The 23351-nt window shown below is 40.8% G+C and overlaps 1 protein-coding gene across 4 annotated transcripts in view; it reads right to left on the reverse strand.

Annotated features, from left to right (window-relative positions):
• ELMOD1 (ELMO/CED-12 domain containing 1) overlaps positions 1-23351 on the reverse strand; it is a 42469-nt gene that overhangs the window by 18680 nt on the left and 438 nt on the right. For all 4 annotated transcript variants that reach the window (XM_014965786.1, XM_014965789.1, XM_014965787.1 and 1 more), the window contains exon 2: positions 7159-7253. In XM_014965786.1, the coding sequence (XP_014821272.1) occupies positions 7159-7175 (17 nt within the window). In that variant the 5' untranslated portion in view covers positions 7176-7253. The remainder of the gene's footprint in view (positions 1-7158; positions 7254-23351) is intronic.

Consider the following 23351-nt stretch of genomic DNA (forward strand, 5'->3'; position numbering starts at 1 on the left):
AAAAAGAAGCCTGAAAATAAGAGTCTTGAGCAGAGTTTGTTTCAACAAGGTCACCATCCAAACAGTAGGTACTTCCTCAACCCAAATTCTTATTGCCTGAGGGCTCTTTTAAAGCAAAACCAGCATTCACACCGCAAATGTTTATGCTGATAAGTATTAAATCATGCTTTTCAGTCTTACTCAACAACAACAAAACCATGCACAAAGCACCAGAACCAGAAGCACAAAATAAATCAACTCCAGAGTAATCAAATGAGTATTTCTAGAAAACTCTTTGCCCTTTAAAATAAAAGGCCGTATAGTTCCTATTAATGCTTTGAGGAAACAGGTCTACATGAGAAGGGAGAACAGCTCACCCTGTTGTCATGGCTGCTGAGGATCTAGGGAGCCACTATACCCTGGCTTAGCTTTGTCCCTGCATCCAGCTGCTCCAAGCAGAGTGGCTGGTTATCCTGACAAACATAAATCAACACTCCTGTCAGGTCCTTAAGACTGATGATTAAGGAAACCAAAGCTTCCCTCCTTCAGGAGAGAAAGTGTTTCAGAACTGTCCTGAGGACCGCCAGTTCTTCCCAAGATGAGCTTTTATACAGCGCTGATGCTGCACAATTCCTCAAACTATAAAATTGACAGTAACCCCCAAAAGCCCTTATTTAGATACTGCATCCAGTTTTGAGCCCCAGCAATACAAGACAGACTTTGACAAACGGGATGGATTTTAGCAGAAGCCCCCCCGATAGTGGGGCTGGAGCACAGGCCCTGCAAGGAGAGGCTGGGAGAGCTGGGCTTGCTCAACCTGGTGCAGAGAGAGCTTCAGGGGGACCCAACAGCAGCCCTTAGTGCCTGTGGGAAGATCACGGAGGAGACAGAGTCAGGCTCTTCACAGTGGTGCAAAGCAGGAAGACAAGGAACAACAGCCAGTCAAATTGGAACATAAGAGGCTCAGCCTAGATCTAAGGAGAAGTTTTTTCCCCCAGGAGGACAATCGGGTAGCAGCACAGGTTGCCCAGAGAGGCTCTGCACTCTCCTTCCTCAGAGATTTTTAAGCCATGAGCGGAAAAATCCCCGAGCAGCCCAGTCTGACCTCAGGGCTGACCTGCTGTGAGCAGGAGGGTTGGATCAGAGACCTGCTGAGGTCCCTCCCAGCCTGAACTAACCTGGGATCCTATGAAAGCCTGAGGAAGGCTGCATACATGAGAAATGCTCTATTTTAAAGTTTGTCAGCATTGCAGCTGCTACCAAAGCCCACATACTGCTACCATGATTACATAACACACCCCAAAAACAGATTTCATGGGCTACAACTAAATTTGACACAAATTAGCTTTCTCGTTTCTGCAGCTATGAAGGCGCACATCCTGCCACGTTCCCCCAATGCAATGTTACCTTGAGACGGGAGCCAGGATCTACCCCAGGTCCTTGAGTTCAGAATCACATCTCAGAAATGGCAAATTACAGAGACCTGACCACAGGAACATTGCTATCTGGACACAGGCCTGGGCAACTGGTGATCCTGCTAGAGCAGGAGGCATGGACTAGATGACCTACAGAGGTCCCATCCAACCTCAAGCTTTCTGTGATTATATTCTATGATTATATTATGGGAAAACATCAATACAGCTTTGCTACACTAGCTGGCCACTAAATAGTCAGAAATAATTTGGTCCATTATGTTCTAAGCCTGTGTGTATGTGTATTCATCATTAGCCCATTATATCCTCCACATGCTGTTGATGCTTTCAAAGGACAGTCATTTGTCAGGAGACTATGTATTATCCTTTTCAATGGAGTGCAGTAGTTATTCTGAAATAGTGAATTTCAGGAACTCAAATCAGTTATAGCTTTAATAAAGCTTAAAGAGCTCCATCACTTCCTAAAAACATCCTGAAGGGCATGGTGTAGAAGGACATTCAGGGAAGGGAAGATAAGTTAACTCATGTTAATGTCCACACAGGAGTTTAATCTGCTTTATGTTCACTTCAGCTTAATCTCCTTTGAAGGAGGATTAAGTGAAGGGAACTAAAGCCATTTTAGCCACAAGTATTTAACATGCTTTAAAAGCATCCACTTTATCTCCACATTTTTTGTTAATTCACTTAACACTCCCAAAAGCCTGCATGCAGGCAACCGCCTTGTCTTCATGCAACAGGAAGCCCCTATTTTTGATACAAAGCGAAACCTAAAGAATGGGGAATAACTCCCACGCTGGAATCAAGTTTTTGACAAGCAAAAGAGTTTCAGCTGCTGAGATCGAAATGTTTGGGTCCCCCTCTTCCCTGCAAAATGTGCCAGAGCACACTACTGTGAGGAGTTTGTATGTGCTTCACAGCAGGTGATCACCTTCAGTATAAAGAACAAGACCATTTACCAGAAGGCAAATCCATCATCAGCCACACAGTCATTCTTTAAGTTTCCAAGAGTCAGTAGTGCAAGTCAGTTATAGAGTCAATCTCATATAAAGTCAACTAATGCCTCTAACTGCAGCCTTTAATAGTTGCTTGACAAAGTCCACAGGCTAACATTAGGCATTTTGGTTTTCCACTAGACATTGGATATCAGCCTTCACAGATTTGACTAGTCCACCATCCCTGAAGAATCCAAACACAGACTACAGCCATCCCTCAGCCTTCTCAGCACACTCCAGCTCTGTAGTCTGACTGAAAATCCAGAGAAATGAGTACAAGAGATTAATGCCAAACTGGAGGGTGGGGTGCGGTAAAACAACGTTCTGTGAGTTCACTATACATTTGCAGTAGAAATTAGAGTTGCTTTCTTTTTCAGCCTGCTTTGTTTCCAAAAGTTAGGTCTCTGTTAGAGCAACTTACTACACAGAGATCTCATTTATATGAAAGAAGGGAGGAAAGACTCACTTAACTTCATGTTAACAGCCCATGTAAGATTTCCTTCTAATGAACAAGGTGGCTCCCATATAACCCACACATCCTTTAAGAAAGTTGATGCCTACACTTAATTGCCTCCAGGGCTGAAATGTCACAACTCATTTAATTACTCAAAACCTTGTTTCTTACTGTATTGTATGTTGTGGAGAAGTTTGGGAGGGAGGGGGGAGAGGGGGACAGGTGTTAGGTCTATTTGAATGATACCTTGCTGCCTTTAGGCTCAATGACAGATTTGCAAATCAAAGGAAAAAACTCCAAATGGGACAGAGCTGTGGCCATCCATGGTCACAACCACCTTCCCCACTAAAGCTTTGCTTTGGCTGCGGTTTGCACAAAAATTAACTAATAAAAATGCATCTACTGAAAACATCACTACAGCACACAAACACTACATCTGTGATTCACTAGCATATACTTAGCAGCTATTACTAATAAAGCAAACAAACACTAGTTTTGACTGGGTAGCTTATAGAAGGAAGTTAGCCTTTGTGGATACCTTCAGTTTTCTACTACTCATCCATCTCAAGCTTACAACAGTTGAAATCTTCCATTTGTAACATGAATGGCATAAAAAGTAACACAAGTTTGTTTTGTTCTTTATAAAAGGGAATTCTTGCTTGCAGAAGTCCTGTAATAAAAGCATACTATTGATTAAATAAGACAAGTTTCATGCTATCTGCTACGGACTTCAGTTCACATAAGCGAAGAGGAGACACTGGCAGCTATAAACCAAAACAGAATATCATGAACAAGAACCCACACAGAAGTGTAGCATGAGCCATGTGTCTGGCTACAGCACAGTGACATTAACTTCTGGTTTGGTTTAGAGTTCAGTTCCAAACCTCCTCTCTATTCTTCTCTGGTTTTATATTCATTTTTTTTAACCTGTTTACCTTTGCAGGTTTTCTCCACACAGAAAATAGTATCTTTCAACAGCAGTTTGTGTAGTCATGTAGAACAATACTTCAGATCCTGAAATGAGCTTTAAGAATAAAGTATTACAGAAATGAAGGTGTTCCTCAGAAATTTGCATCCTACTCTTCCCCCTCCTAATACAAGCTCCTTCTCCTTTTGTATTAAATTCAGCTGTACAGATCTACAGGTTTGCGTTCACACATCCAAAATGCATTACAAGAGTTCACATGAACATTTATTCAGGTAAAACAAAGAAAAAACTGCATAATAAGATGCTGATGCACACAGGCCCAATCAACAGGCAGTTCCCTTGCCAGGATGCTGTACGATTGGAAACACATGCAGCCATCCTCCTATGAGAAGTCAGGGTTACACATCCCCAGTCATTGATGTCAATCACTTGGACATCAGAAGCTACATGTTAGCTCCTGAGCAATACCCCCAACTTGGCTCACAGAGAGGGTCACTGAAATCCAGTATCACTGCTACAGAAAAAAAATAAATTTTAAAAATATGTATTTTTCACTTGGGTTCCATGTGAAACAGGACAAATACTTTAGGTAAAATGAAAACTTTCAACTAGATACCCAATGGTAGTTACTGGGGTTAAAATGGCAGAAAGAAAGCAAGCAAAAACCACCACCACCACTCCCCCCAGAAAAAACACTAGTTTAAGATAATGACATAAAAGTCACTAAATCTATTTACACATCATTTTTTTTCCTGTGTGTCCGGTTTTAGGTCTTACAAATAGGAAAGACTCTTCCTGAAGGTTGTACTCAGCTTAGAGAAGAAAGCATTACACATCAATATCTCCTTCCTGAGAGTTCTGATTACAGCTTGAGAAGTCAAGGACACACAAGTTAGTTAAGGATGACAAGCTGTGAAATAAGCAAATGATACTACCCTGTTAGGAGCTAATTAACTTGACTGTCTTTAGTTTATTTGTATAACTTATAATCTTTATACAAGGTCAACCAAGAAGGAACGTACCAATCGCTGTTTCTGCCACAGGCAAACATGCTATTAGCTCCTTTAAAAACACAAGAAATTTTTTTCACTCTGCCTTTGCAGACTTGACAACTGAAATCCACCTTATCTCTCCATTTAGACATGAAAGCAAGTCACCGTGGCAACTAAGGAAGACATAAGAGTAGCTTTTAACAGCAGCTTTCCACACTTTCCCTGCTCTTGGTTTTTGCTGACTTGATTTTCATTTTATCTGATGCGACTGTAGTCAGACAGAACTTATGCTTAAAATCTGCTAGTGCTTACAGACTGTTTTGCAGTAGATCAAGAGAAGGTGTCAAGTTTCTAGGTTTTATTGAAAAAACCTAAGCGTCTGCTACAGTTGGTTCTCCAAGTTGTTATTATTTCAGATGTTTAAGATAAGTTACAGTCAAAGCGGAAGCATCGTCACCAACAGACTCCTCAAAACCCCTTTTGCAAAAAAAGAAAGCACTGAAAGATTAAATATCTTCCTGAGAGACAGTTTTATTATTTTGTAAGCAATACTTCAGACTTTAGGAATAATTCATATCAGAGCAAGCTGAGAAAGAAAAGAAATGTAAACCAACCTAAAATCTATTTTCATTTAGACATCGGCTTAGATTAGAGATATGAGCATAGGAGTCCTGTAGTTTACTGGCCAACAGCACTCCCCTAAAGTTAGGGATTTAGAGTTATTTCAAGTACTAGACTGTCTATTAAAAAAAAAAAAACAAAACAAAAAACAAAAACGCTTCTCCTTTCACTGGAAAGCAGCAGCTGCTGAAAGCAGGTAGATGAAAAGCCAAATTCTGTTACATCAAAGATTCCTCAGGTAAAAGTTATATTCTTATAAAAGACCTAGACATCAAAGTACGTGCCATTTGTGTAAGCACAGCCCCTTTCTTTGCTATTCTGATGTGCAACACAGTCCTGGGAAAGGCAGGATTAGGGAAAATAATTCAGATTGAGAAATGAGACTGCACAAGCAACCAATTCAATTTAGGACTTCTTTTGAAGTTTTGCAATTGTTTAAATGTTGTAGAACTTCAATTTATTAAAAGTAGTTTTACTACATGGCACAACATGTTTCTTCTCATATCTTTTTATTGTCTCACTCAATGGCTGAACTTTGTGTTAGAAATGTACTAGGAGACACAATTTTTCAGTTTTGTAAGGGGGGGAGGATGTTAGGGGACTACAGGGGTATTAGCCAGGCTAGCTCTGAACCATCAGGTCACTGGACCATTATCGATGGATTTGGTGGCAGATTTGGGACTATCCAGGATCTGGGACACAGAGCTGTAGGGACCAATCCTTTCCCTCCTGGCTGGAGCTTATCAGGGTGGTGACCACACTAACACTTAACCTAATGGCTCAGTAAATCTTCACTGTCTTTTGTGGGTGTTAGCAAATACTTTTAACCTGTGTATATCTTGCTCACAGAGTACTTTTGCAGCTGGCTCAAGATACTAGGAGAAACTGACCCAAACACTCCACAGAAATGCTTAAACCAAGGTTGGTTTGGCAGCAAAATCATTACAGATGATCAGCTTAGAGGTAACGATGCTGATATCCACAGTGTATAGGATTCTTTGCTATAAACAGTCTAAAAAGAGAGAAAAATATAGTGACAGATGCTTTATACAGAAGCATATGTTTCAGCCCTCTTGAAAAGGTTTTTCCCATGCAGACAGAATATAATTTCTTTGGTTTATACACAAATTAAGCTCTTGATCTGTTAGTTTCTAGGAGTGCTCAACTCTCTCCACTGACTACAGAACAAAGACAACATGGGCTTTCTACACCTACAGCTGGTGTCTGAAAGTCCCCCATTTTACTCCTGGTTTATAGAGGAATAAATGCAAGTCATATGTAAGAGCAAATAATAGACATTTCTCTCCAAATTCAGTACAATTGGCTTCAAAAACATTTGCACGTTTTCACCAAACATCTCCCCCTTCTCCACTTTCACAAGTAACACTCCAAAAATTCAGAGAGCAGACAAGAGTGGGGAAGAAAAAAAACAGCCAAAAGCCACCCAACATTTTTCAAGCACTGTTTCATGTTACTTTTTCTCCTGTTCTCCCCTGACATATTGAGCACTACTGATACATCACTGCTCCAATCCCATAAGACAGTTCCCACATTCTTTGCTTCTATAAAGAATGGGAAAGAAAATTTTAATTTAAAAGAGCTTTAATTAAATAGTGAAATCTAGGTGAACAGAAAGCAATCTAGTATAAACTAGTTTACACCTTCTGTACCACAGGTAACAGCTAAAACACTTCACCTCACTGCAGCATAGAAACAACTAGAATAATTTAACACTTTCAAAAAAATATAGAACAGTTACCTCAAGAAGTGTTTCATGGTGACGGTTTTGTTTGTGTTGCTGGAGCTGTAATCTATTGATCACTGATGAACTCTTCCTTGCAGGTGATATCAGTGCTGTAGAAATAGAATTGAGACGTATTTACTAGCAGGAAAAAAAAAGTTATACTTCAGTTTTCTAAATTGCTCTTGAATCAAACATCTATGAAAATATATAGGAAAGATATTAAGAAATCTCACGTCAGTAAAAACATAACGAAGAAGCATAATTTGTTCACACCCTTCAGCCTGAGCACATATTTTGACCAGACTATACTATCCATGCTATCCAGTAAAAAATTCCGCTAAGAGCACAGAATTAACTGAGAAAGCTTGAAGAAAAATCACATTTCAAACACCTCTTGCTTTCTTCAAAAACGTCTAGTTCACAGCAGCTTCCAGGTGGCCTTTTCAAGAGAAGCCCAGCTCACTCTGCTTTAAGTCCTCTCTTCCCCAGAATTTGCAACAGCACTTTGAGACCTTGGGTAGAAGTAGCATGTAAGCAAAGAGCTACTATTGGGTCCTGAACTTTCCTGGTGACCAACTTCACTTTTAGATCTCATATGTATAATTTAATAGATTCAGTTGGCCAGGTTGCTCATGTTCTGAAATCCGATGTCCTACAGTTAATCTTCATTATGATTACTATTTAGTTCCAATAGAGGAGAGGAACAAGAATTTGGGAAGAAACATCATAAATATAGCCCTGCCCATGTACTGGCAGACTCTCCCCACTCATCACCTCTTTACTTCAGGTTTCTAAATAGAATATTTGCATCATATACAAGTGATATTTAACTAAGATACAGACTTTTCAGATTACTGTCTTTCATATGCTGTAAAAGGCAATAAGATATCTTCACTTGCTGCCAGAAAACAGTGCCATTATGCATGTCTGCTATTGGGACAGCTTCATCCAAGAGTTAAAGGGAACAAGACCACACTTTCAAGGTCAGTAGTAGGCCTGAATGAAAGCTTCACTATTAAGAAAAGGTTCATTTTTCATCAGCACTGCCTGCAGCATGCTGAAAGATAATTGAAGGCCTTCAAAATCTGGCCTCTTTTGTCACAAAGTTATAAACCTAGAGAAACTCAAATATATTTTCTTTTGCAGGACCTACCAGCACTGATAGGATAAAAGTATTCTTATCCTACCTTGTTCTCATATTATTTCCCTTTTGTTAACTTACATTATGCTGTTGCCGGCTGACAGGAACAGAACAAGCATTTAAGTTGAGAAAAATGCAGCTATCCGGTTGGATTACATCACATGCAGCTTGCTAAAAATATATAAACCCTGAACTGTTAAAGCTTCATTCATTTATATTGTTTTTGACTGGCTGAATCATGTTGCTGTCCCCTGAATACAGCTGTAATTGGTGCTGGCTGCAGTGACACCTACTTGCAAGGACAGATCAAACTCCGGTTCATTAGCGAACACAGTAGGCAGGCTCCTAACACTTCCTGCTACAGCTTTTGATAGGTCTTCAGCAAGAGCAAGCACACAGAGCACCGGAGATCAGCAAAAACTGGAGGGGATGTAACCTGCTCCCCTGCTCCAGTCTAATAATTTGCTGTTTCAAAGATAGTTTGTGAAAGCTTCTCACAGCTGAGTCTCAGCTTTTTAGCATCAACTTGAGCAAAGTAAGCTTCACCACAATATCTGACCCATAAGGGCAGCAGTGTAAGGAACACGCCAGAAGTGCCAGGAGCTCTCAAATCAACCCCCTCTAAAAGTGTGTGTTGGCCTCAGCTTCTGAGGCCAGTTCCTTCTTGATTCTGATCAAAGTCCTTGCTGAAAAGGATGCTGCTTCTTTACTACTGCTTTAAGGGGAAGAGAAGGTCCACTTGGCTGAACTCCAGAATTGGCTCATCCAAGTGCGGCATGGTAGGAGCTTCACGATACTTTCCCTTCAACAACAGTTACCAGCTACAGCCAATTATAAATTTTTTTGAATGCTCATTAAAAATTAGATTGTTTCAAAAACTTTAAGAAGTCAACATTGATATTCATAAACCCCTGCTCTAACCCAGAAAGCTAAACACAAAGAAAGGTCATTGGTTGCAAAGAAAAAGCATAACTAAGTGACACAACAAGTATAGCAACAAGTTAAGAGTGCCAATTTTGGATGTCTTTAAAAGCCCACCTTTGGAATTACAAAAATAATTCTCCTTGTTCCCTCCCTTTGAATTTAAAAGAGGGCAGGGGGCAAGTCACCAGAGCAAAAATTTATAGCTGAAGTCCCAATGCCACAGAAGTCAACAACAAAGCCCTCCAGCTTGGAGAGAAAGAGTTCACCCTGGAGGCTTCAACAACTAGTCCCCTACAGCACAGGCCCAGCCACCAACTAGGTCCACTGAAAGGCTATGGCCTTAAAAGCAGCTTCCTCCACTGGAGCACAAAGCAAATTCCACCCAACTCTACCAAGAAGGTTTTCAAGACCTAGAGGTAAGACTTCCAGTACAAACAAAAGTATAGACAGTCTATACTGCTTGGTTCACGAGGTAAAAATTTTACCCCAATGTCTGGCAGCCAGACTTTGTAAAGGTTGTTTTCTGCTAAGTACAGGGATAGAAATTAATGTCATGCTCTGTGATTCTTGCAATGATTCACTTAGGTGGATGTGGTTTGGGCTGGGTTGGCCACTGGGTGGTTCTGTTTTATCTCAAACAGGGACAGTGGACACACACATAAGCTATAGACATCCAGGCTAGACCAGAAAATCAGAAAGCAAGCATTTACAGTCATCTTCAAATAAGTAGGACAGCATTCACCATTTCCATATACCTCCATAAGTGGTCCTCTAGAGGAGTTCAGTAAAGATTTTCTGTGAAGAAAACAGTGTTTCAACTCTTCAGACTGTTACCACAATTCACAGCTGAGTAAGTTCACCTACTGATAAGCCTTTAGAGCCACAAGACCTAATAAGACAGGTCCAGAGGAGGGCCACAAAAACAATCAGAGGGCTGGAGCACCTCTCATATGAGGACAGTTGGAGCTGTTCAGTCTGGAGAAGAGAAGGCTTCAGGGAGACCTTGTTGTGGCCTGTGAGTACTTAAGGGGGCTTACACAAAAGATGGGGACAAGCCTTTTCAGAGGGCCTGTTGTGATAGGACACGGGGTAATGGTTTTACGCTAAAAGGGGTCAGATTTAGACTAGATATAGAATGAAGAAATCTTTTATGATGAGGATGGTGAAACACTGGAACATGTAGCCCAGAGAGGTGGTAGATGCCCCTGGAAAGATTCAAGGTCAGGTTGGATGGGGCTGTGAGCAACCTGGTCTAGTTGAAGACATCCCCTCTCATTGTGGGAGGGTTGGACTGGATTTTAGGGACCAACTAGTTTTAGGGACCAACTTTAAAGGTCCCTTCCATTCCAAACTATTCTATGATGCCAGTTTTTGCCAACCTCTTTTCCTCTAAAAACATAATAGATTTAAGAGGAAAAAACGAATAAAATTCCATACAAAATGAACTAGTACTCTATTTTACTTCCAGTAAAGTTGTTACAGCATCTTAGTCAATAAGATGAGCAGCTATAGCTTTGGAAGACATTTACATCACTTCAGAGATTGCCCGAAAAGTTTCGGGTCAATTGCCATTAGGATGTGTTTGTTGTCAAGGGAAGGGATTTATCTCACAGCCTCCTGTTTTCTTAAGGAAAGGTTTTCCTCAGCAAGTTGGATATCTGCAGATCAGGAAGGTTTTCAAGGTCCACTTGTGGAAAAGGAAGACACATATGAGAAAAAGATTTCTACAGGTTGCAGATAAATCAGGGTAATGAATGTTTGTGAGCTTGTGGAAAGAAAGAGCACAACAATTATACGATTTAGTTGAGAAGCCGACAGCAGTTACGGATTTGGAGAGACAAACGCTAGTGTCTGAAGACAACTTACTGCACTTTTGAAATATCACTTTTGTCAGAAACTGCCAGACTTACAGCAGGATACCTAGAACCAGCAGGCACCCAGTGGGGAGCAACCTGTTGGCCACAGCGCCCACCCACCACTCAGACCCTGAGTTTGCACTTCTTCACGGTTTCATTCACGCAAACTTGCAGCTGTGCTTCTCTGCAGCTTAAAAAAAAAAAGTCCAGCTTTAAAGTATACACACATTTTCTCACTGAGGAACCTGCAATATACTTCCCCTCTCCTCCTTTTGTAGGCAGCTTTTCAGCTTTTTCTGATTTTAAGTCATGCAGCTGGACTAAGCCTAAAGATGAGTGGGTTTGACTTTGTTAGCTATCCTTCATTAATTCCCTACAAGTAGCTTACACCAACAACACAGATCCACCACTGAAAACCTCTTGGCCCAGTGTTTGAAGTTCTAAGGCTCTAGATTGAGGATGAAGCAAGGACATACTCTGGATCTCCCATACGCTCGAGTTTCTCACCTTGCAGGATTTTATCCCACACCACTTCCACAAATCAACATTCTCCTTCTTCCAGCAAACCACCCACATACCCATTCACTGCCAATTGTTCCATCCAGTTTATCTTAAAACAGACAGGAGTTTCCCCTCCCAAAACTAGCTGCAGCTTTTCTTGGAAGAGAAGCAATACTACTACAGTCATACTATTGTAGTATCTATTGCAAGATCGATCTCAAAATATAAATGAAGTTTTCCTTAAATAAATATTAGCTGTTTGAATTCTCATGAGTCTATGATCTTTTAAGTAGCATGGCAAAACATGCATCAAGCTGAAAGGTTAACAGTTGCCAGAGGCTGAAATAAGTCAAGAGTAAGCCTTAAAAGTCACCTCTTTATATGAAGCTGAAGGTTTAGTTTGTGTGTCTTTAAGAAAGCTGTAGATACAGTTGAGGGAAAAAAATGTGTTCATATAAATCAGCATATTTAAAGAGTAAAATATAAAGAAAAAGTAGTTTTCCTGACAGTGTTTGTCTTGCAAGCTACTGACTCACCTGGCATATTGCAAACATTTTTAGATGGTTTATATTCTAAATATAAAGAAAGAATAGCTGTGCTGAAGAGACAAATCATCAGAACCATTAAGATGAGCAGGCTGAATATAGGACTTTGTTTATGTGGATCATTAGATTACAGTTCATCCAAACTTCCCTCCTCACAAAAAAAAAAGAGGACATATGTTTGAAGTAGAAGGCAATAATTGCATCAGTCATCTTGAGTGCAGAGGAAAAAAAAGATTCATTTATTTTTAGGTTTAGTTGTTACACTTTCAAAGCAGGTTCTTTCGAGATGAATGCCACCAACTAACATCATGATGTTGATTTCAGGTTGCAGCTTTTCTTTCCAGGTGGCAACCCAGAATGCTATGATCTCTTATTATTCACCTCAAAAGCCTACATGTATTTATTTGTGAGGGACAACAGTCTTGAGCCTTAGGTCACCAGAAGTGCTTTGCTACTCTCTCTATTTTTTTTTCTGATGGGAATAATAATGCTTCTCTCTCCTGAACACCAATCTGTAATAACTAGAATCAGAAAGGGGAAGAATAGGTTATGAAGGTTATGAAATGTACCTTGATGCCCTGTCCACAAGCCAGCAGTACGCAAAGACAGACAACAGCACCATGGGCTGCATGACCACAAGCAGAGACAGTAAGTAGACTGAGGGAAGATATTATTTTGCTCTGTTCAGCACTCTTTGGACCACATTTAGACTGTCTAGTTTTGGACCCCAGCAATAAACAAAAGACATCAATAAACTGGAGAGAGTTAAGCAGAGACCACTGACATAATGGCGGAGGGAGTGGGGGAGATGGGAAGAAACAGTTTTTGGAGGACCTAAAAGCACCTCCAGTGCCTATGGGGAGGTCATCGAGAAGTCTTAAATGGACTCTTCACAGCAGTGCAGGGCAGGAAGGTGAAAAACAGGCATAAGCTTAAAAAGACAAGAAGTTCAGCCTGGATATAAGGTGAAAATTTTTTCCCCAAGAGGACAGCCAGGCAGTGGCATCAGCTGTCCAGAGAGGTTGTGCAGTTTCCATCCTTTGAGGTTTCAAGCCCCAATTGAATAAAGCCCTGAGAAGTCTGACCGTAGATCTGACCCTTCTGTGAGCAGGAGGTTGGGTCGGAGAAGCTCTGAAGTCCCTTCCAACCTTTGATTCTCTGCTTCCCCCCCAGTAGCTCTTATGGGTAGATCTCAGATATCCTGAGCTACACCCAGGTACTCTATGCAACAGACAGTGTGCCCAAGTCCTTGCTATTTCATTAGTTTAGGAGCTACCAGTTTCTCTCCAAAATCCTTTATAATTTGAAGTGTTTCCCATGAAACAAACTTAGCTTAAGGATAGAACAAGATTACTCCCTCCACCTCATCTCTCCCCACTGCTCCCACTCAAAAGCCTCCACCACTCAGACCATAAACAAGTCATTTTAGGGCACCTACAATTCAAGAAGTGTCTACAAGAGCCCGGCCAGTATCAATATAACACACAAAACACCCAAATTAAAATAAAATCCCAACACCTGTAGGACCCCAAACTGTTTGGTTAAGCCATACTAATTCTCAGCAAGTACTGTTTATCATGCCATCCCATGGAATAGACCATGGATCTTGCATTCATGCACCTTCCAACTTGCATTCACTTGCAATAAAAGTAAGAACAGTAAGGATCTTTGACCACCTTAATTGCAGCATAGTAATTTATAGGTCTTTGAACATTATAGCAAGAACAGTGTGTAGACCTCTCCAACTCAGAACACATCCTGGGAAACTGCTCTACTGCCAAAAAGGGTGTCCAGAACAGGTTGCCTCCAATCCCAGTTCTATGGAGTTCAAAAGCCCTTTGTGTTGGCTCAGAATTGGCTCTGCCTCACACCAACAGATACAGTTACTTGCAGGACTCACCTCAAAGATCAACAGTGGATACCTGTTTTGTGTGAGCTCACTTTCCCCATCTCAGTACAGAAAGGTATTTTCATTTCTGTGTGCCAAAGACGAGGCTGCATTCAACTTCAAGCATTCTTTAGAAGAAAGTCTTGGAACAAAACATCAGAATTGATTGATGAAGCTAATAAGCAAGACTTGACTTCAGTCACACTGTCACAGGTAATAAGATTTTTTCCTCTCCTAATCTCCATCAAACATTGACATTTTATGTTTCTGTATTTCACTAGGAGAATGAGCAAAAGGCTAGACATGAAGGCAAAAAAAAAAATCACTGAATTTTAGTCCTATCTAGAAAAGCCTGGGAGCATGAGCACATACAATGCAATAAAGCAATACAAAGACCCCTGAATAAAAGCTCAAAATCACAGCAGAGCTGGGGGGAGAATACAAAAAAACCCTTCTCCCAAGCTACAGAACAGTGCTTTGAAAATCTTTAATTCTGTAGTCCTAACTTAGCACTTCAGTCCTTTACTGCCTTTTTAAAGTGGTAAATAGCATTGCAGATATAAAACAGAAACAAGGAAGCATCAAGAGGGTCTTACAATACTTGTAAGAGACAGTGATATAGGACTGCATTTCAAATCTCACATGGCAAGTTACATCTAATATCATCCAGTTCAGCCTACACACTCAATTCCTCAGTAGATTTTTGCTCAGTGATAACCCACAGTTTGATGAAGATAACATCAGCCCAAAACTCAGCATTATAAAAGCATCTCTACAGTCCATTGTTGATCTCTGCCCTTGAAAAGAAAAATATTATGGTTCTGCATTCAGCTTTTAAAAGCAAACTGAATCCCAGAAATTCAACAAAGGAGATGTATATGCACACAAGACATATTCTGCATGCAGAACTGTGGCAATAATGTACTTTTACCAATTACTATTAGCTCTGCTCTATTACAATAGAGCTCTGCTCTACTACAAAGGATAAAATTTTATAAAGTCACTTCAGGTCACCGGTGAAGACTTCAGTGGGTACATTCTATGTCTAATAATAAATATGAAGTTAAAAAAGCAGAGGAAGCTCTCCACACCCCAGAGTACCGTAAACTTCTAGAAATGTAATCAGATGCTTAACTTCAACAAGAATTTAAGTATTCAAGTGTTGTCTCCATTTATAATGTTTCCATCCTTAACAAGCTTATTTGAATTATTGAGGAAAGTGTACTTCATCCAGAATAGGCCCAAGTAAATGATCTATCAGCTAAAAATAAAGTCTCATGCTTGAAAACAGCCCTCAAGAACTCCCCCATAACCCCTTTATGTGTTATAGAAAGGCATCATTTTTAGCCACTTCTTATGAACTTTCACTTGACCACTGATGAGTTCACCCAGGAGAACAGCAGCATCATCTGGGTGAGTTATTTGCGCCTACATGATTTGCAGTGCAATATTTCTGGCCTACCTGCTCAGTTTCCAGACACACTGTACAACAGCTTGTACTGCAAGGAAGTCTGTTCTAAATAAAACATCACACTTTGTAGCAACATTCTTTCAAGTTTTGAACAAATCCTACAATAAAATCCAAAAAGGCTACTTGGTTAGCTCCCAGACTAATTACAGAAGCTCCATGGAAAAAAACCCAAAGTGACTATTGCCAAAAGTGAGACTGATGCTTGTTTGCCTTCCCTTCTTGGTTTCCATCTCATTGCCTATATGAGAGGATGGTAGAAAGTAAAAGGCAAAGATGAAGTATTCACTTGCTACCAAAAATAACTGAAGTCCATATTTGCTTTGGAGTCCTACCAGTTGCCAACACGCACTAGTTTATGGGGAAGAAACCTCATCCTATCCACGGGTCACATGCAGATCTGCAACGTCAAAAGGATTGCACCAGAGATGTTTGCTCTATCCTTTCTCCTACCTTTCCGACACCTGTTATATCTGCTTGGACCAGGTACAGTTAGTTAATTCAGCCATTAAATCAATACAACCTCACACAAGGCATCAGCTTGAAAACATGTAGAGCTAAAGACTTATATTTATTTTGCTAACTGACAAAGAAGGAAAAAAAAAAAAAAAAAATACAAGGATGCCAGATGTGTCAGAACAAAGGCCAGACAATGCTTTCAGGCTAGAGGAGCATAAAGCAATTGATTTACCCAGGAACTTGGTGAAGGTCAGACACAATTCATACTGATCATAAAAGAAAATTGTTCCATGTGGTGCCCAGTTTTCCCATCACAGCATCCAGATTACTTCAGCGTGCAAGAAACAGCTTTTCAATGGAACTCTCCAAGACAGACACACAAAAGTAGGGTACATAAGAGTTTCTCCATGCCATAGAATCATAGAATTGTCTAGGTTGGAAGGGAACTTTAAGATTATCTAGTCCAACCTTCAACCTAACTCTGATTAAAAAAAAAAAAAAAGTCCTTCTGTAATTTTACAGAAGCACTGTTCCCTGAGACAGAGTTCAAGAATAATGATCCCTTGAGCATTAAGCCAGTTAGATGATGTCATGAAGCACAACATTTGTGAAACTGAGCACCCTGCAGCAAGTGTTATGCACTAGCTGTTACCAGCCTGCGGTCCTGCAATCTGCAGAGGGACCACAATAAATGAGTAACACACTTCATCTGCAATCAAGAGGACTAAAAATCCCACTGCAGGTTTTTTTTTTTTTTTTTCCAAACTTCATGGATTACTATTTAATCTCCTGTTTGCTGCTCAGTGAGATGTTCTGCATCTCAAGGGGCAGGAAACCAGGACAGCTCAAAGTACATGACCTTGCTGAAAGTTCTGGTTAAGTGCTTGCTGCCCAGAATGGCATCTGCAGGGTAGAGTGCTCTGATTTTACTAATGTCTGGACTAAGAAGAAATGGAAGAAAGAATCTCTTTGCCCATAGAAATTGGAAAGTTTTCTTAAGTTGTTGCAATAAATACTGCAAATGCCATGCTTTGGTTTAAACAGGTTTAAGGACTTCTTTAGAGAAAAATTTTGAATGGTAATATGGTTTAAGAAAAATCCCACAAACCTTCTTTAGGGGCATCTTCCCAAGTCTGTTATTACAGGGCTTTGTACCAGCAGCTACCAGTTGACTCTTCAACTTGAAAATTCACAAGTACCTTATCAAATTCTAGTTTCCACTAACAAGGATTGCAAACAACTGTAAAAGTGACTGTATTTAGACTCACTTCACTCTTCTGTAGCTTAAGCTAACTCCAAGCAGCAAAGTCAAGTACTCCATCTGTAAGTAGTGGAAAAAGAAAGCTAGGATGGAGTTTGGTGTCAGGGACAGTCACAGCAAGGAGAGATACAGTCACACAAACACACCTTTTCTTTTGCTTTGTCATGTTAGAGGAGATGAAGATCTGCAAAATGAAAAGATGGAAAGAACAGTTTGAAAGTCAATAAAGTTATGCGAGCTGGTAAGCAAAACTGATGAAACATGCTTGCAAGCATGGCCCAGGAACCATACTTCTTGTGGTGGTTGCAGAAAGCATCCTTTCTCAACCAAGTCAGTGGCAATGGAAGTGTGACCTGCTGTGGTGCTCTCCTTCCCTCTGCCACTTTCTGTGAGGTCCTGCCAGGCACTTGCTTTCTTTTAGGTGCTCACTCTCAGATAGAAAAGGATGCTGAAAGAGATTTGATAGCAGAAGATTGAAAAGGGTGGAGAAGACAATGATGGGAAGAAACTTGAAGACTATTAGAAATTGTTCCTGCAACACCATTACCAAGGGGGAGGAAGAACAAAATAGAGCCAGGAAGAATACAAACTAGGACAGGATGATTGGCAGCACTGCCACAACACACTTATTCTTAACACAATGCGATACTGAAAGTCTTCTTCCCTCAGCATCTCTTTCTACTTAGAATAATGGGGCATACATTTTTTATAGTCCTACTTTTTACCTCATAAATGTGAAGTGATAGTTAGGCAAACTTAAAAAGAAAATAAGTAAAACAAGTTCTCAACACTTGCAGCAGATACACCCATCATAATTCAGTCCTATGAGTTTATCCTCAAGATGGGAACCTGTATGATACAGCACAACACGCAGACTGAAATTTTCTCTCGATTCAGTGGGTTGTTTGTTTTCAGGGTGGGTTTTTTTTTTTTCTTTGTTTTGGTTGGTTGGTTTTTTGGACTGGATGATGACCACAGTCTCATCTTTCATGCTTAGATCTAGTCCCAAATTACTTGGTTTGCATGTGACGTTAACTGAGCATTCAAAATGCACAAGAGCAAGAGCACTCCCTGTTGCTCATGCTGCACCACTCAATTTCCCCTCTAGCAGAAATATCCCTCAGAGTTTCCAGGGATCCCTACAATGCAATAAGGGGGGCTGGGAAGAAAAGCCACTCCAGCTAAAACTAACTATAGTATAAAAACCAAAACTAATGCTGAAACATTTTTCCCTTTCAAAGGCAAACCTCAGTCCATCAGCTCTCAAGCATCTCATTCACATATAGGTACCAAAAGACTGCAGAGGTGTTGTATAAAAACAACAAGCCCTGACCCAAAACACTGGTACTGTATGCAGTCAGAACAAACAAGGTTGAAAGAAGAACACGTCTATTTCAGATCCTCTGAGATTTCATATTTGTCCCCCACCAAATAGTTGAGGCAGATCACATGGCCTTTTCTTAATTTGTACCCAGGATATGTCCTGTTTTCCATATCTTCCTCTGGGAGCATCATCTCCCCTCTCCCTTCCTCACTCCTCTCCCTTCCTCAAATGGTTCAGCAAGAACTCCTCTTTTCCTCCTTCAATCCATCTGTTCTCCTCAGGCTGCCTTAACACTGACAGCATGAAGGCCTAGCAAGCCCAAATTAAGAAAACCCACATTGATCTTAGTGTTTCAGAGGCACAACCTGTTTGATGGCATGCATCCAAGCCAATGTTGATATGGATGTGGCTTTGTGAAAGCAGAGTGGGAGAGGGAATAAGAGACTTGCTCTTCTAACTGCCTACCAGAGCTATAGAAGAGGACTACAGTTTCCACCACCACAGGACTGCTCTGTACTAAGGTCCCAATTCCCATCACCTGCATGCTCACCTGGTTGTGCAAGTATCAAAACAGTAACAACTCGTTTAGAGAATTGTTTGGGTTCACAGGGACCTTCAAAGGTCATCTAGTCCAATCCCTGCTGCTACACCATTGACAAGTCTCAATACCTGAAGCATCCTGGAGGACAACGAAAGGTAGGGATTTACTTTTGGTTTTAAATTATATGAATAAGACTACTACTAAAACCAAACCAACCAGAAAAAAAAAAAAAAAAAAAAAAAAAAAAAAAATTAAAATAAAAAAGAAGACGCTACCAAGAAAATAAAATAAAAGCAGAATGCCTGTTTACCAGATGGATAAGGGGCAGAATTGCTTGAGGGAGATTATGACTCCCTGTTTTCAAGAGTTTACTACAAAAAACAAAACAACAAAAAAAAAAAAAAAAAAAAAAAAATCAGTGGCAAAATTTCTATTCCTTATCAGTGCAATCTGGAACTGGCCAGAGGAGGCCTTGCTCAATATGCTGATCCCAGAAGCATCACAATTTTGGGGTCCTATGAAACTTAGCAGTTCACTGTTGGCAGACTCAGACATAGGTACACAATATGCACTTCTGTGGCAGATAGCATATCCACTAAGAAATAACGCTTACATTTGTGAAATTGATAGCCAGTTGTACAGAGTCCTAAGTAAGCATTCTTTCCAGAAACAACCTTTCTTCCTTATGCACCTTCAAAAGACATCAGTTAACGGTGAGTGGATTAGCAGCATGACACAAGGAGCTGTGGAAACAGGACCTCATATAACTAATTTTCTGGGTCCTGTCCCTTAATCTGTCTGCCTGAGCAGCCTTCCCTGGAGAAGGAACATACATACTTACTACAGAAGCTAGAGCTACATCAGTGCGTAGCACAGACCAATAGAGGTGGCTCTGCTGAGGAAAAAAATGGTGCCAAGTGTTTGAAAGTGAAACTACATACATGGGGGGAAGGCTGGTCCCTGGGACTGGGTGCCAGGTTGCAGCTAGTGTGGTCCTTCCCATTTCTCAGGTGCTCAAAGACTAGTCCACAAAGCAAGCTGAAGAACTAAGGCAGGGACAGCTGGGACATTTGCTTCAAAAACACACTCTCTGCCTCAGCTAAAACATTAGCTTGGACACGTACATTAAGACTAAAAAGGCTGTGAAGTAACCAGAGATGGGAAAGCTCACAGGTATGTGTAGTTTCCTATAGACACACTCATGAGGAGCACAGTATCCTGTAACTCCTAAATTTGCTCTAAAAAGGTGCAATTTCACCTACTCAATCTGTTGATAGTTTTCAATTCCAGTCTTTGCACCTCCCGTGTCTCTCCTATTCTCTCTGCTCCTCTGTACCTCTGTGACAGTAGCTGGCTGAACCAGAAGGGATTGCTCAGCCTGAGGATCTGCAGACTGATTAGAGCACGTTAAAAACACCACACCCACCACTTGATTCCACTCAGGTACTATAGCTACTATATATGCTGGAAATTATCTTCTTGTTTGCTCACATTTTGCAGGGGAGTGGGACATAGGACTCCAGAATGAACTGCCAGAAGGCTTTGAAGCTAACAAGCTTGGTGTGGAGGTCTTCATTTGTAAAGTGGATGAGAACTGCCCAATTGATTACAGCTGACAGGTACTCTTAAGAAACCAATATCTTTCACACAAGACACTGTAATTGACTGGGAATACTCCCAGAGCATGGCTCATGGTTTAGTTTCAACAGGAGAGTTCAGGTCTCTTTCAGCAAGACTGCTTAGAGATGTGAACCAGCACGAGGCAACTGGAGAAGGTCTCCAGAGGATGTGTCAGATAATCAAGCTGGATGTGAGCCAAATTAGTAATGTAAACATATTCAGAATTTGTTTCAAGGCAAAGTCAGAGAGGTCAGTTTACCACTAAAATGCCTTGAAAAGGAGGAGTACTCATGCAGTCCCACGTACCACTGAGAAGTGACTCAGGGAGCTGCTCCTGCAGCTTCTGCTGTCAGACTCTTCTTTCCAGCTCCTGCCAGGAACAAGCAGCATTTCCACCTTGGGCTCAGGCTTGGCAAACCCTGTGGTGCAGCACAGCTCAGTGCTCAATCTTACATTATGTGGATGCTGAGGATGCAAAGCCCAAACCGTAGCCTCAGTCCTGCGCTATTACAACCACTTTCTTCATCTCTTTACATCAGTCTCATTTTTCCTTAGTATATCCTTCTTTCCTGGTTGGAATCTCACCACCTGACTTCCTCCCCAGTATTCCAGCAAACCCTAACCTTTGTAAAGGGCTGGAGTTTACTTTTCTTGCCTCCTTCCCAAAGCTTGTATTCAAGGAGGATAATATATTTCATGCAGTCTTTTGGCCTACATCACAGAGCAAACGATTTAAAATGAATGTCAAATAAAACAAGCTTTCCAATCAAGAAGGCTGAGCAGATGTTCATAACAAAAATTTAAAAAAAGAAAAGAAGTCACATGAGCTAGAGGACCTTAAATCCAACAAGGTTCAATCTCCAGGCAGCCCAAGCTTGCTCTTCGTGCAATTTCGTGCTAATACATCAAATGACCCCTTGGGAAAAAACAGGCTTGCCTGGCCCTGTATACCACTTATGCCCTGTTGGTACAGCTAAGCAGAATTTTTGTTAACATTGGTTACAGCTGATCATACCCTAACTGTAAGTACAAGTTCTCTGTACAGCCTTAAAATACAAGATGCTTTAAATACTAGCAGCATTCTGGAGCCCTACAAACACTCGCATTTGTGCGACAGCATTTTCTCTGCTTCCATCACCGCAAGCAGCAGCAAGACTCTGTTTGCACAGGGGAGATGATAGATAACAAAATAACCACCTAATGCAACACAGCCCTGAAGGTTCCCTGCTTAAGTATAGCTTAGCTCAAGGGGCTGTAATTCCCCAGCAAGAGTGACAAAGATGTTTGATCAGAGGAAATTCTTGGGTTCACAAATGTCAGCGCAGCTGATGTGACGCTGTCCCATGGCTAATAAAGCCCTGTCTCAAGAGCCGAGCAGACGAAGGATTCGTAGGCACTTTGGTTATGTGCTTAGCTCTAGCAGGTTTGTACACGGAGCATGAGTTTGTACAGAGCATGTTATTACCTTGTATCAAAGAATCAGCAGGAAAGTTAACAAGTTATTACATGATTTTTCCATTGTTTATGGCTTTCCTGGAAGTATTTTCTGTTAGTTTTCTGTCTAGGGTGATACATACAGCATCTGATGCTGTCACATGATTTCACCCTCGAAAATCATAGGTTTCTTGTCTCTGAGCATCTATTAGGCTTGGCGACAAGTCAATTGCTACAGCAAAGTGGTTTTGCATTAATTTTTAGCTGAAATTATGCTTAAAATGATATGCAAATGATGAGAATTGAAAAAGTCAAGAGATATGTCTAGATGTAATTCCACTTGTTTGGTTTGGAAACGCCGTGGTCTGCATTTTTTAAGTAAGTCAGAGAAAAACAGGCTCTCCTTAGAATTAATAAGTCTTTTCTGTACTCACACTTGGCTAAAAATGTTAAATAGACATAAGTATGCAACACCTACCAAATTACTGCACATAAGTCTTTTGCTGTTCTCATCTTAGGGAGACAAGATGTTCTTGTCACAAACACACTGAACTGCTTCAACTATTCAAGGCTCCGCCAGTACAAAATAACCTTCCTTAAAAAACACATAATGAAATGTTTGAAACAGAAGGCAAACAGTAAGCTTGTGTAGCGCATAGGGATGATGCAGGAGTTAAGAGATGCCATTTCTTCTATTCTTCTTCATTTTAGGATAAAATTTTAGAGGCAGAAGAGAGAAGAATGAAAGCTTGGATTTAGTAAAGCATGCAAGCCACAAAATAAATTCTCTTTCAGTTTCTAAAATGGCTCCTTTGTTTCAAACGCCTTTGTCACAAAAAAACCAGCTTGTTGTGATCTGTTGAGTTGACTGAATTGGGACAAAGGTGTTGTTCTTCCCTCTTCTCTCTCCCCCTTCTCCCCCCCAACCCCGTTCCCCCTCCTATTCTGACATACACTTTAGCTACTTTCCTTTTAGCCTGGAAATGGTAAGAAAAGCAGAAACTGCGAGGACAAAGAGGAACATAAAAGACTACAGACATCAATTCTGGAGTTAACTCAGGAGCAAGTGTAACTTCAATACACAATGACCATGCGAAGCGGAGGGGGGGTGGGGGGGTGGGAGGGATGAAAGGGAAGCAGGAAAGAAGAGAGTGCCATGAATAAAAAATAAATTTAAAATAAAAAATTAAAAATCATCCTTATCATGCCCACACGTCGCTGTAACCGAAGCCCAGGGCCCCGAGGG

The sequence above is a fragment of the Calidris pugnax genome, unplaced genomic scaffold (genome assembly GCF_001431845.1).
Source record: "Calidris pugnax isolate Ruff unplaced genomic scaffold, ASM143184v1 scaffold20, whole genome shotgun sequence".
Taxonomy (NCBI): domain Eukaryota; kingdom Metazoa; phylum Chordata; class Aves; order Charadriiformes; family Scolopacidae; genus Calidris; species Calidris pugnax.